Genomic DNA, 12,041 nt, shown 5'->3' on the forward strand with positions numbered 1-12,041 from the left:
CATCACACCTATATGTGTTTTTTGAACATCCCATTCCAGATTTAATCCCCCTTTGCTGTTATAATAACCTCCACTCTTCTGGGAAGGATTTCCACTAGATTGTGGAGTGTGGCTGTGGGGATTTGTGATCATTCAGCTACAAGAGCATTAGTGAGATCAGGCGCTGATGTTGGTGAGGAGGTCTGGAGTGCAGTCAGTGTTCCAGTTCATCCTAAAGGTGTTCAGTGGGGTTGAGGTCAGGGGTGTGTGTTCTTCCACACCAACTTTGGCAAACCATGTCTTCATGGTTTGTGCACAGGGGCATTGTCATGCTGGAACAGGTTTGAGCCTCTTAGTTCCAGTGAAAGGAAATCTTAATATTACAGCATACACAGATATCCTACACAATTGTCTGCTTCCAACATTTTGGCAACAGTTTGGGGAAAAAAACACATATGGGTGTGATGGTCAGGTGATGTACCTCAGAAGTAGGACATCACAGCTTGGAATTATGCCATTTTTGACATCCATGTATTCAAGCTACTAAAGGGTGGAAAAACCATGGACGCATCCATGTTAGTCTTTTGTTAACAACAAGCTAGCTAACTGGGATGACTGAGTGATGTATATTTTTCTCAAAACTGCAAACTGTATAGTCAGTGTTGTAGATTTAACAAGCTAATGTCTGTATGTTGATTGATCTAATGCACACACTAGTATATACAGTATAACTCAGTTAAAGGTAAGAAGTGCTGTTTTGTTTACTGCTGATGCTGTGAGCAGCCATGTTGACTTGACGTCACTTGCTGAATTCTGAGTTGAGGAGACCATCCCGAAGTACGAACAGATTTTTACTTCAGAATGAGGTCAATGATATAACCGCCTTGTTTCTATCCTGCGATACAAAGTCACATGAAGTAAATAATATTGTGAAACTATTAACACTTTAAATAAATTCCATATACATAATTGTATTGACTTGAAATTTATTTTACAATATTCCAAAAAAAAAACAAAAAACTATGAGGACACCTCCTGAGGAAAATAATCAGGTTCCTGGAGAATTGAGCAAATTTATGAACTGTATTATTATTATTATTATTATTATTTTTATTATTATTATTATTACCTTTTGTTTTTGCTTTTCACATCATAATTAAAATCCTCTGTGCATATTGTACACTTATTGTCAACAACATTGTGATGTTTGATGTATTTGGTTCAAACAATAATAATAATAAATATAAAAGTTCATGAGTAGGAATTCCAAGCTGAAGGGACAATTTGTTTGTTTATTCCTAGTCATAGGGAATGCAGCAGAATTCCAGGTTGGTCCTTTTGGGAGTTGGGAATGAGAAGAGTTAGGAATAAAACATTATAAGGTGTGCAGTTGTAGAAAAAAAAATCATTAATGGGGTGGTGTGATGCATTGGAGATGATTATTTCCAATAATAGCAAGTGTTTTATTCCGCACAGACCACAGCAAATTACCAACCATTCTGATTTTTTTCATTAATTACAGTTCATCATACTTTTTTTTCCTTTAGCTATGTCTAATGTTGTGGGACATCCGTGAAAAAAGTTAGTTCCAGCGGTCAGTTATAACATGGGATACACATTTGTTCCCTCGCTAGCCTCTCTCTTGTGAAGTTAATAAGACAAAAAAACGCAGAGAAAACACAAAGCACACCACTCTGGAGACTTCTTCCAAAAATGCTACAGAAAGTCTCCTCACAGAAAACTTCATCATATCAAAAAATTACACAGCTTTTTAATCCGTTTTAATCCGGAGAGTCCACCATACAAGTCTCCGTTGTTACTATAGAAAGGATGATGTATTAAAAGAAGAGCACTAATATCAACCTGGGATCTGAAGAACAGCACTGCTGTCAAAGCTGCTGTCTCTGTATTTATTTTATTTTCCAAAATGTTTATATTTCTATATTTATGCTCAGTTGTTTACCTTATTAATATTCTTTTTGTGTCTTGTATTTTACTGTTATACTAAGCACCAGTACACCAAGAAAAATCCCTTGTACATGTAAACCCACAGTACTTGGCAATAAAGGTGATTCTGATTCTGGGTTACAGAAAATTAATCACTTTCTGACCAATCAGAATTGAGCATTCAACAGCACTATGGTTATAAATATGAATAAACATAAGCTATTCTCAATTCAGAATCCACAAATAAAAAAAAAAATTCTGAAATGGATTCTCAATGAGTTTAATAAGAGATAAAATAGGCTCATAACTGAAATTATTTGGCAAAAATATTATTTGGTCCCATATGAATGTGCAGTAAAGACTCAACAAATGGATATTCCTTTAATTTACCCAAAGTATATATCTGGAACTTAAAAGATGCTTAAAGTGTGTTTTTAATGCAGAGCACAAATACATTTCCTTCCTAATCAGACTCTATAGAAGAGATCACGTGTTTTTAGAAATAATAGCAGTCAAAAAGTCTTCGCACATCCCTCAGACATAAACATGAAAACATGAATCGTGGTATAGAAATGATGGCGTCAAGTGATTTTAATTGAGCACGAAACCCCACAACAGTCCTTTCTTACACACTAGTTTGACAACAAAAGTGCCACAGGTACTCTTTTATTGTTTGTTCAGATTTATGAGACTAACAATTCAATAATTACAAAGATTTTACGTTGTGATTTTTTTTTTTCTTCTGAAGCAAAAGCAGTAGTGTTTTGAGGATAACGTCCTGTTTATAGAAGTCAGGTGGAGGTAAGGGGAAGGAGAAACAGAGAATACCACCAACGCAAAAAAAAAAAAAAAAACCCTTGGACTCTAAAACATGTTCGTGTGCAAGTTTTATACAGTGTTTTTATGGGAAGGACACAAAATAAAACAACCTGTCTTTTTTAAAAATGACTGAAATGCTTCAGTGGACAATGTGTTGTGGAACTGAAGGCACACTACTGAAAGAAAAAAAAAATGGATAAACCATTAATGTCTGTAGCTCGTATCACAGTCCTCATCCAATTCCAAAACCCACATAATCACTTCGAGAGACTCGCACACAATGGCTTGTAGATGGTCCGTAATGCAACCGTTTATAAACTGGGGACTGAGCATGGCTATGATGAGAAACTTATCACATATTTATTTCTTTATAAAGCACACAAAAGCAGCAGCAGCAGTTTCAGAACAACTATTAAAATCCTATGAATAGTGTGGTCCTTTAGCTGTGTGCCATTTCTTTTGTTAAAACACTTATCTATATGTAAAGTCTTGTTTCTGTTCACTTTAGTTTTTATCGTTTATGAGCAGTGTTCCACCAGCTAAATCTTCTCGTGTCAAACATCTAGGTTAAAACATGAATATTACAAATGCTGGCTGAAAATGCAGAGTTGAAAAAAAAAAAAAATACATTACAATAAAAGTGCCCACTGGTTTGGCTTAAAATCCCCGCAGTCTGATAACTAATCCGAGCTGACACTCAGAAGAGATACAGAGAGAAGTGTCAGTGATCAAAAAAAAACAAAACAAAAAAAAAACCAAAAAAAAAAAAAAAACAGCAAAAAGGCGTTCTTTTGTTACTGGACCAAATGAAATAAAGGGAGGATGTCTCATCCTTGGTCTCCAGAGTCATGAAGAGTTCCTTCCTACCATCACGTGATGAGTGAACACGTCCACTGAAATTTTATACACTTTAAAAACGGCAGTCTCTTTTCCCTCACGTCAGTATTTTTAAGAAAATGTTTCATGGTCAGAATAGTCATTTTTTATGTGAGCCTCTGACTTTCTGGGGATTTTACATCATGTGGCTGCTGTCAGCTAACCATTTATCTTAAAAAAAAAAAAAAAAAAAAAAAAAACCCACATGAGCATGATACGAAACTGAGATTTAAAAAAAAAAAAAAAAAGATCAACATAAGCATTATTACACCCTGCTAGCTACACTGCCACAAACGCTCCAATAGGGGGCAGATTTGACACACTTCCGTTGACCAGGAACAGCAGGAGTTCAGATTTTCATCGAGATGCCCTGACTTTCAGTCTCCCAGCTCCGTTCAGGGGATATTTTCGCACCCAGCATCCAGGAGGAGGGAGCGTTTTGTTGTCCATCACGTTAGGGTGGGTAATGAGCTGAAGATGATGACACTTTGAGTCTTGGCACTTTGTAGCAAGTCCTAACTGAGTGGAAGGGAATGGTAGGAACAGTATGATAAAGTGAAGAGGTGTTTGTGTGGATGCGAGTTGTTTTCGCTCTCAGCCATCCAGGGTGTGTTCCAAACCATCCAGAGTAAGCTGACTGCGGTGGGGGGAGTTGGGGCTCGGAGGGCTGCTCGGGTTCGAGCTGTTGGATGGGGTGGAGTGTTTTGTGGAGTCCGAATCAGGCTGCAGAGAAAGAAAAAGAAGTGTGATAAAGACACAAGACATAGTGACCTCATATGCATTTTAGAAAATGTAAAACGAAAAAACTCCTATTTCGTAATTGTGGTGAGTGATTAAGCAGCAGAGCCTGAGGCTTTTCTGCAGAACTGGGATGTTTATTACTGCCCAGAAAACTCTGTGGTCTAACACTGCCTGAGGCTGACACATGATCAAACCACCTAAATGCAGCAATGGATCATGCTTTGAACAGCTTGCTCGCTACTGTCTAGCCTGACTGAAAAGAAAGCACCATTTGATACACTAGCACAGAAGATTGACTGACTTTTTTTTTTTTTTTTTTTTTTTTTTTAAAAAACACTTTACCTCTCTCTCAAAGTCCTGATCAGGATCCGAGATATTGCGAGATGACCCCGCTCCTATGAATTCACCACCCCCTTAAAAAACAAACACACAATGACATTTGGTATTAAAAAGCAGTCTCGTAAACCCAAAGCAACATGAATGACTTGTCTTTTTGTGTCTGGTTGTGGGGAGAGGGATAGGGACAGGGATAGGGACAGGGACAGGGACAGGGCGGGGACTACTAACCTGAGGCAGTGCGTGTGATGTGGGTCTTACTCCTCGTTTGCCTTGAAATACTAGAAAGAGGACGTGGTTTGTCCTTGGTCAAGTCATCCTGAGAAGAGGGCATCACACTCTGTAGTAGTGAGCACAGTGAGTCAGCCACAAAACAGGAACCGAAAAAAAAAAACAACCCACAACTGTACACATTCAAACACAACAACTGTAGAATCAGACAGAAACACACACAGTGGGCCTCATTTATCAAGCGGTGTATGAACAAATTTATTCGCAAATCACACAAGAAATTTGACATTCATGAAAATCCTGGTAAATTGGAAAAAAAACTTATCCTAAATGAGTTCCTGAGTTTGTGGCAATTTACACTGAGACTAACTAATGTAAACCTCGATTGATAGGCTTCAAATTGTATAAATGGCAATGAGTTTCTGTAATTTTATACAACATTTAATAAGCAACAGTATATATTGCTTATTTATTTTAGCTGCATGCACAAATTTACTGAAAATGTTGTGAAACTCATGAAATGCCGTTTCATTTGAATGAGTTGAAAGAAAGCATTCGAAAACAATGTTCCATAAAGACCAATAAGTCCAGCCATTCAGTTAGAACAAAGAAATGGCACCCTATTTTTTAAATATATTTATTAAAAAAAAATAAATAAATAAATAAAAAAAAAAAAAAAAAAAAAAGGAAGCGTTAATGTGTGACTGTGGTAGCTGATGCATTGCAATGGCTGAGCTGCATTAGTGTAAGATTTGCTTTCTGAACTCTTTTCCATTTAGTCAACAATTTGTCAATTTTAGCTCTCTGGGAGCTTTGCCTTTTAAGTAGTTTTGTGGGCATCATTAAATGTAAATCAGCTTTACCGTGAGAGTGTTTGGTAATTTGCGGGTGTTTTGTTTGGTCCACAAAAACCTTTACAAACAAAGATTGATAAATGACGCCCAATATAGTATATGTGCCTTAGAAATTAGGCTATCTCTAGCCAGGCTCCCTTTATGGCTCTCTGGCTGGTAGTTTATAACATGACCTGCTTACAAACAGAAAACAAACAGCTCATACATGTAAGTAAACAAGCGCAAACATCTGCAGTCAAGCAACCTCTCAGGACGAACCACGGCATTCAGGCATAAAGCAACAAACAGGGGAGAAGGACAGGATCAAGGACCTGTCCTTATGATATGAGGATAGCAGGAGAAAGAGGAAAGTAAAGAACGGGGTGGGGTGAGCACAGATGGGGAGAGGGAGAGCAGGGTTGCCAGCCTACCCTTCCGAGGGAAGAGGTGGAAGGTGAGGAAGAAGAAGAGGAGAGCTGAGGCAGGCTCTGCTGGGAGGAAGCCTCTTTCTGCAGATAAAGCCCAGCAGAGGCAGGACTCATGTGATAGACGTGCTCAAAGTTGGTTGGAGGGGAGATCAGGGCGTGGTGTCGAGAGGAAGAGGGGGAGGGAGTCTCGCTCGACTGCTTCCACCCCAACCATAGATCAGGAGGGGAAAAAAGAGGAGGAGTGAAGTTGAGAGAAGAAGGAAAAATGGGGAGGATGGAAGAGAGGATGCTACTACTAAACAGGAAAATAGAAGACAACGTGAGCAGCAAAGAGGTTGGACATCAGACAGAAAAGGATTCAGCGGAGTGCAGTTGTAAAATAACAGGAAAAAGAAGGTTAGGGCGATATGAAATCTTGGCAAGGTCTGGAAATGCACAATGCAATCCTCAAAACAGTTACAGTCACACATCACAGCTCTGATGTATACAGTACATCTCATTTCACAAAACAAAAACTCTATGGTATGGGTTTTATATGGTATGGGTTTAAGCTGAAAACTATTATTTAATAATGGTCAGTAAAATGCTTTAACAGTTACACCATCATAAAAGCTTGAAGACCATTTTGTGTTAAGCTATAAGTGCTGAGTTGCTAAGTCTCTAATGTTAGGAGGCCCCTAGTGTCTTAGCTTTGAGTATAAGGCCATTACCAGAGGCAGGTCCATGAGAACTTGCATCCCGTCTCCTGGACCCATATGGGCTACATGGTTGAAATTTGTCGGGTTGGAGATCAGCTTGGACCTCATTTCAGGGTCCCTCAGCATCTCCCTGTTAGACAACGACACAGCAGATAATTACAGAAAGGCTCTAATGGATAAGATGATGAAATGGTCATCATGTGACTGGAAGGCCAGGGCCCCTCACCTCCTCTGCTGTAGCCGCTCTTCTTCAGGAACCTTGAAGAGGAACTTTCTCTTGCTGCGCGTTCTCACCATCAGTTTCTTGATGTTGTCTGAGGTCTCAGGTATAGTCAGATCACACCCTTCTGTAGCAATAACCGAGCATGATGAAAGCACGGACAGAGAAAGAGAAAAATCAGATACAGGCACGAAAGCAAGATACAAGTGGTCATCATGTAAGGTTTGCTTTTCTTTATGACCTATACATGAAGTCAGCTCAGAGTGGCAGTGTGTGAAGCAGTCATGGGCCTCGCTGCCTGGCAGCCTGGAGGTGGTGTAATGAATGAGGTCATTTTAGTTTACCAAACAAAAGTTCCATTATCAACAGGGCAATCTGCCAGGACTGAGACGAAATGAATTGGGGAAAAAAAGTGGCACAGAGAGTAAGACCCAGCAAGCATTTCTGAATCTAACTGAGAAAGGAAATGTGAGACTGACACTGACTGAACTGTATTTGAACTTTAGACTTAGCCAAAAAGTCTAATCTCACACAGACCAATCAGTCTTAAGTATATCTGAAGTGTGACTCAGTGCTGACAGCTAATGCACTATATATCTGCCTAAATATCAGATAACCCATCACGTACAGACCTAATGCAGATTTTGAGTAATGAATACACTGTGAGCGCAGGTTAATGAGCGTACCTGCAGCATTGTTGCTGAAGTAGATGAGGCGGGGTTGCTCTGAGCCCAGTAAGTTCAGACTGCCCTCCACATTCAGGGGTCTGATCTGACAAACCACAGTGAACAGGAGACACATCAGAAGCAAATACATAAGTTACTGAATGCAAAATCTTTCAGGTATTAAACATATATACAGTATTTACTCATTTATCCCCATGCATACCTTCCTTAATGAAATAGTTTGGACCCATTCTGTGGTGTGGACATCAAATACGTCAACTCCGTAATCGCTGTACACAGTCAGGTAAGTGGCGTTTGAGCCTGAAAATACACAGACAATGCATTCAACCATAACTGTCTGAAAAAAAGTTTAAAAGAGAGAAAAAAAATAATTATCAATAATATCAAAACAGCCATACGTACTACATGCGAGCGGTGTGGCAGGCCACATGAGCTCCTGGGTGCGTGAACGGCGGCCCTGGCCATCCACATAGATGCCAAGCTGGCTGAAGCAAAGCAGTAGCTCGTTGGCACCCACCTCCATTGCGTGAAGAGCATCCAGTGGCTGCTGAGCAAGGAAGGCAAGTGAAGGATCAGCGGGGCTCACCAAGCTCACAGGTGCCACCTCAGACTGCAGTGCCAGCAGAGCAAAGCCTGATGGGTAGCCTACGCACACTCGCCCACGCACCATGCCCAGCCACTGCACCACGCCTGGTGCCTGCACTTCCCATAGGCGTCGGGCATAGGGCTTGGCTCGTGTGATCTCGTAGCAAAGCACTTGGCGCTTGACAGCGGCCATCATGTAGGCGGAGCCACCTGGTCGCAGCGTGCCCACACTAAGAGCCTGACAGCCCTTTGTCTCAGCCAGTTTCACATCAAACGCCGGCTCGGCGCCATCCAGGGCCCCCCATGGGTGCAGGTGCACATGTCTGTTGCGGCCACACAGCAGCACCACCATCTTCTCTTGAGGGACTGTCTCAATCTGGTGGACTTTCTTGCAGTCAGCAGCACGCACAATGACTGCAAGAGGGGGGGAAAAAAAAAAAGACATTGCATTCATGAGAGAGTAACGACACTACTTATTCTGTCTGTGAAGGTTTAGAATCATCTAGGGCATTTTGAATGTCTAATAGTAATTAAGAATCAAAGTGGAAACATCTCAGACCTTCACTAGTTGTGAGAACCATGACTTTACTACTACTGAATTCTGAACTGAATTTATTTTTATATTAAACTCGAGTGTATAGTATGTAAGACTTGTACCATCTCTGGTAACTTCCACGACAAATAGGCCCTCCTCTGTGCCCAATGCTATTCTTTCTCGGTCTAGGGAGAGGAAAAAAAGAAACAACAAACTTTGTTTATAGGTTCTACAGAATTTCATACAGACAAAAATTATAAATTAAAAACAATACTAAAACACACTGACCAATGATGGCTGCCGAGAGCGTGGTTTTAATTGCAGGCAGGTTGCTGTCATAGGCCTCGTGCAGGACGTGCACTATTCGGTTCTTCAGGCGGTTCTTGGCTAAGATACTCTGCAGACCCTCCAGGATGCCCACCCACTTCCTCTTCTCAGCCTCGCTCTCAGCCAAGACCAGCAGTGACACCGCCCGCGCTGGAGAGCCCAGTGTGGACGACGTTACCTAAGTGGGACAAAAGTCAAGAGTCAGAAGGCAGGGAAGGAGTGCATTTATTCTATGCAATCAGTTTATGAACCGTTTGTGTTGACGTACCCTGAATATGCAAGGAACGTCTTTGCGGGTAGCATGAATCACATCTGATGCCAGCACAGAGCTTACAGAGAACTCCTCATCTCTGTGGGAAAGAGAAAAAAAAAACACAAAGGGTGAGGATAATACATTATATAGCATGTTTATGTCTATGATAGTTTGTGTATATGTGTGGATATTAAACAGGAATGGTGTAGAAAGTAAAACTCACCTGAGGTCGAGAACCTGGCTGGCCACCACACCAGGCTGAGTGGACTTCCCTTCAGGGACCTCATACAGGAAGAGTTTACAGTCACATACCACAGCATATGCTCTCTGCCAACCCTTCTTCACTCCAGTAGGCTTTGGGATCTGACAGAGTAGAACACAGAGAAACGTATTTCAGGTGTACATACAAGGCTGAATATTAAAAGCATGTAGAGAGTTAGAGAAACACTGCACATTCAGTCAGACAAAGCAATGAGGCTTGAACTTACTACTGCCATGTAGGCACTTACCCTGACAAAGCCTTTGTAGGCTGTGCCAATACCCCTCTGCACATCAATTCCCAGCGGCCTCTTGGCCTGCTCTGGGGGGATAGGGCACACCTGAGGAGCGTTGTCCTTACAGGACACATGACAGATAAAGGAACACACTAAAAAGATAAAAAAAAAAAAACAAAACACCAGCTTATTCCTTGAATGAACATGAAAATGCTTTGTATAATATCCAGTCTTGGCTGCAGTGTAGTGTACCGACCCTCGCAGGCATAGCCCTGTCTGATCAGGCCCACCATTAGAGATGTGCAGTGGGTACACTGTGTTGGACTTGAGAAGGTCTTAATGCTCAGCTGGTGAGCTTTAGGCTGGGGAAACAAATGGCAGTAGTACCTGATAAGAAGCTACAAATAATAATACTAACAAATATAGCTAAAAAAAACAACAACAATGGTATGTTCAAGCTGGCACCTAAACCTTTATAAATATTCTCTAAAAGATTTTAGAAAAATATTCTAAAAGATCACCACAGTGGTTATGTTTAGAGTTAGGAGAAACATGCCCTGATACACTGCTGTACCTTTGGTGCTGTGAGCAATGATGACTGGTAAGCTGGAGATGGGGTAGTTGGAGTGGCTGCAGGGGGCTTCACAGGCTCCTGAAAAGGATAAAAAGCATAACAAAACTGATATGATATGCAAATGTCTACCGACATGTAGGTGTGTGGTGGTATATAAACGTTTGATTAAGATAAGTGATTAGAAAATTGGGAACAGTTATCACTATGCTACACTGATTTTCAAAATAGTTTTAAAGGACAACAGGTGAAAATGAAAATATACTGTATTCAAAAAATATACATAAAGCTATATATTATAGTATATAAAATTTTATACTATATAAAATATGTATAAAACTAATTAAAAGTAATCATTCTAAAAAGGCTACCTTCAAAACAATTTGAACCTAACCAGTATAATGCAATGATTTCGTTGCTACAGTGTCATGTCATGTCAAATACTATGAACATTAAGTTATGAGAAAACATTTAAGCAAGAGGTGCTCAAAATATTCCAGCCCTTTAACACAATCCAGCTGTTTAAATATTGAGTTCGTTATTTAAATGTGGACAATAATTCTTTGGCAATTCACTGGAGCCAAACTGAGTTTCGAACTTGCCACCAATACAACACATTAGGTCCAAGTTGACATTATTTGTAGGCTGATTTGTTTCCATTAACTGAGGTTTAGAATAAATGCAATTAATATGTGACCAGTCAATAAGGTTAATAACTATAAGAACATCATTTTCATTTCCATCACTGTAACAAAATAAAAAATAATAATTAATTTAAAATAAATAAAAAGTACTGTCCCCCCTGCCATTGTTTCACGGTCCCCTGAAGGTCCCCAGGCACTACTTTGAGAAACACTGTTCAACCCAATACTTACAAAGTATCTCACAAATAGGTGAAAAACTGATGGCTTGATGGCCTGCTAATGCAGACTTTGGTCTAAGACAGGAAGTGAGCACAAAGCTGGAATGTTAGAGGAAGTATAAGGTGGACACTCACATCCTGCTCTGAAGCTGCTGAGGGTGAGGAAGAGGGAACGTCTGTTTTCTGAGGCGTGGCTTCAACCTCGCTGACTGAGCTAGTCTGGAGAGGGGAGAGAAACACTCGGGTGAAAAGTAGTACAGTGTTTCTCTAGGCTGGTGTTTAGGTGTTAAATATAGCATAAACATATCCCATTTTTTAATACAGGACAGCAGTCACCTGGGCACAGATTAATCCAATTAAGAAATAAGAACCGTTATATACCATTACATGTAACCATTATATAAGTACTAAATACTATACTTTGACAAGAGCCATGAAGTTTAAAATTACCATAAATGTTCAAGTGTACAGTGTCTCAAAAACATTTTCAAAACACATTCAAATTATGTACAGGACAAATTATGTCAGTATTACGCTTACAAAACTGTATGAATGCATGAATGTGGTGAGAATTTAGAGCATAGTAATTATATAGCTGATTCAAGTCTTTTCATAGTTCA

General features: G+C 40.1%; 1 protein-coding gene across 3 annotated transcripts in view; it reads right to left on the bottom strand.

Annotated features, from left to right (window-relative positions):
* Positions 1-2,576: 2,576 nt before the first annotated feature.
* Positions 2,577-12,041, bottom strand: part of cdc42bpb (CDC42 binding protein kinase beta (DMPK-like)) — a 63,599-nt gene continuing 54,134 nt past the window's right edge. For 2 of the 3 annotated variants that reach the window (XM_053242000.1, XM_034313752.2), the window contains 17 exons: positions 11,557-11,640; positions 10,563-10,640; positions 10,245-10,350; positions 10,004-10,140; positions 9,718-9,857; positions 9,510-9,591; positions 9,203-9,419; positions 9,037-9,099; positions 8,197-8,793; positions 7,997-8,094; positions 7,795-7,879; positions 7,115-7,235; positions 6,901-7,018; positions 6,194-6,385; positions 4,930-5,038; positions 4,705-4,775; positions 2,577-4,344 (listed from right to left, as the gene is read on the bottom strand). In XM_053242000.1, coding sequence (XP_053097975.1) covers positions 4,216-4,344; positions 4,705-4,775; positions 4,930-5,038; positions 6,194-6,385; positions 6,901-7,018; positions 7,115-7,235; positions 7,795-7,879; positions 7,997-8,094; positions 8,197-8,793; positions 9,037-9,099; positions 9,203-9,419; positions 9,510-9,591; positions 9,718-9,857; positions 10,004-10,140; positions 10,245-10,350; positions 10,563-10,640; positions 11,557-11,640 — 2,427 coding nt within the window. In that variant the 3' untranslated portion in view covers positions 2,577-4,215. The remainder of the gene's footprint in view (positions 4,345-4,704; positions 4,776-4,929; positions 5,039-6,193; positions 6,386-6,900; positions 7,019-7,114; positions 7,236-7,794; positions 7,880-7,996; positions 8,095-8,196; positions 8,794-9,036; positions 9,100-9,202; positions 9,420-9,509; positions 9,592-9,717; positions 9,858-10,003; positions 10,141-10,244; positions 10,351-10,562; positions 10,641-11,556; positions 11,641-12,041) is intronic. The other variant, XM_034313755.2, reaches the window with a different exon arrangement.

This window comes from Pangasianodon hypophthalmus, chromosome 19, assembly GCF_027358585.1.
Source record: "Pangasianodon hypophthalmus isolate fPanHyp1 chromosome 19, fPanHyp1.pri, whole genome shotgun sequence".
In the NCBI taxonomy this organism is placed as follows: Eukaryota; Metazoa; Chordata; class Actinopteri; order Siluriformes; family Pangasiidae; genus Pangasianodon; species Pangasianodon hypophthalmus.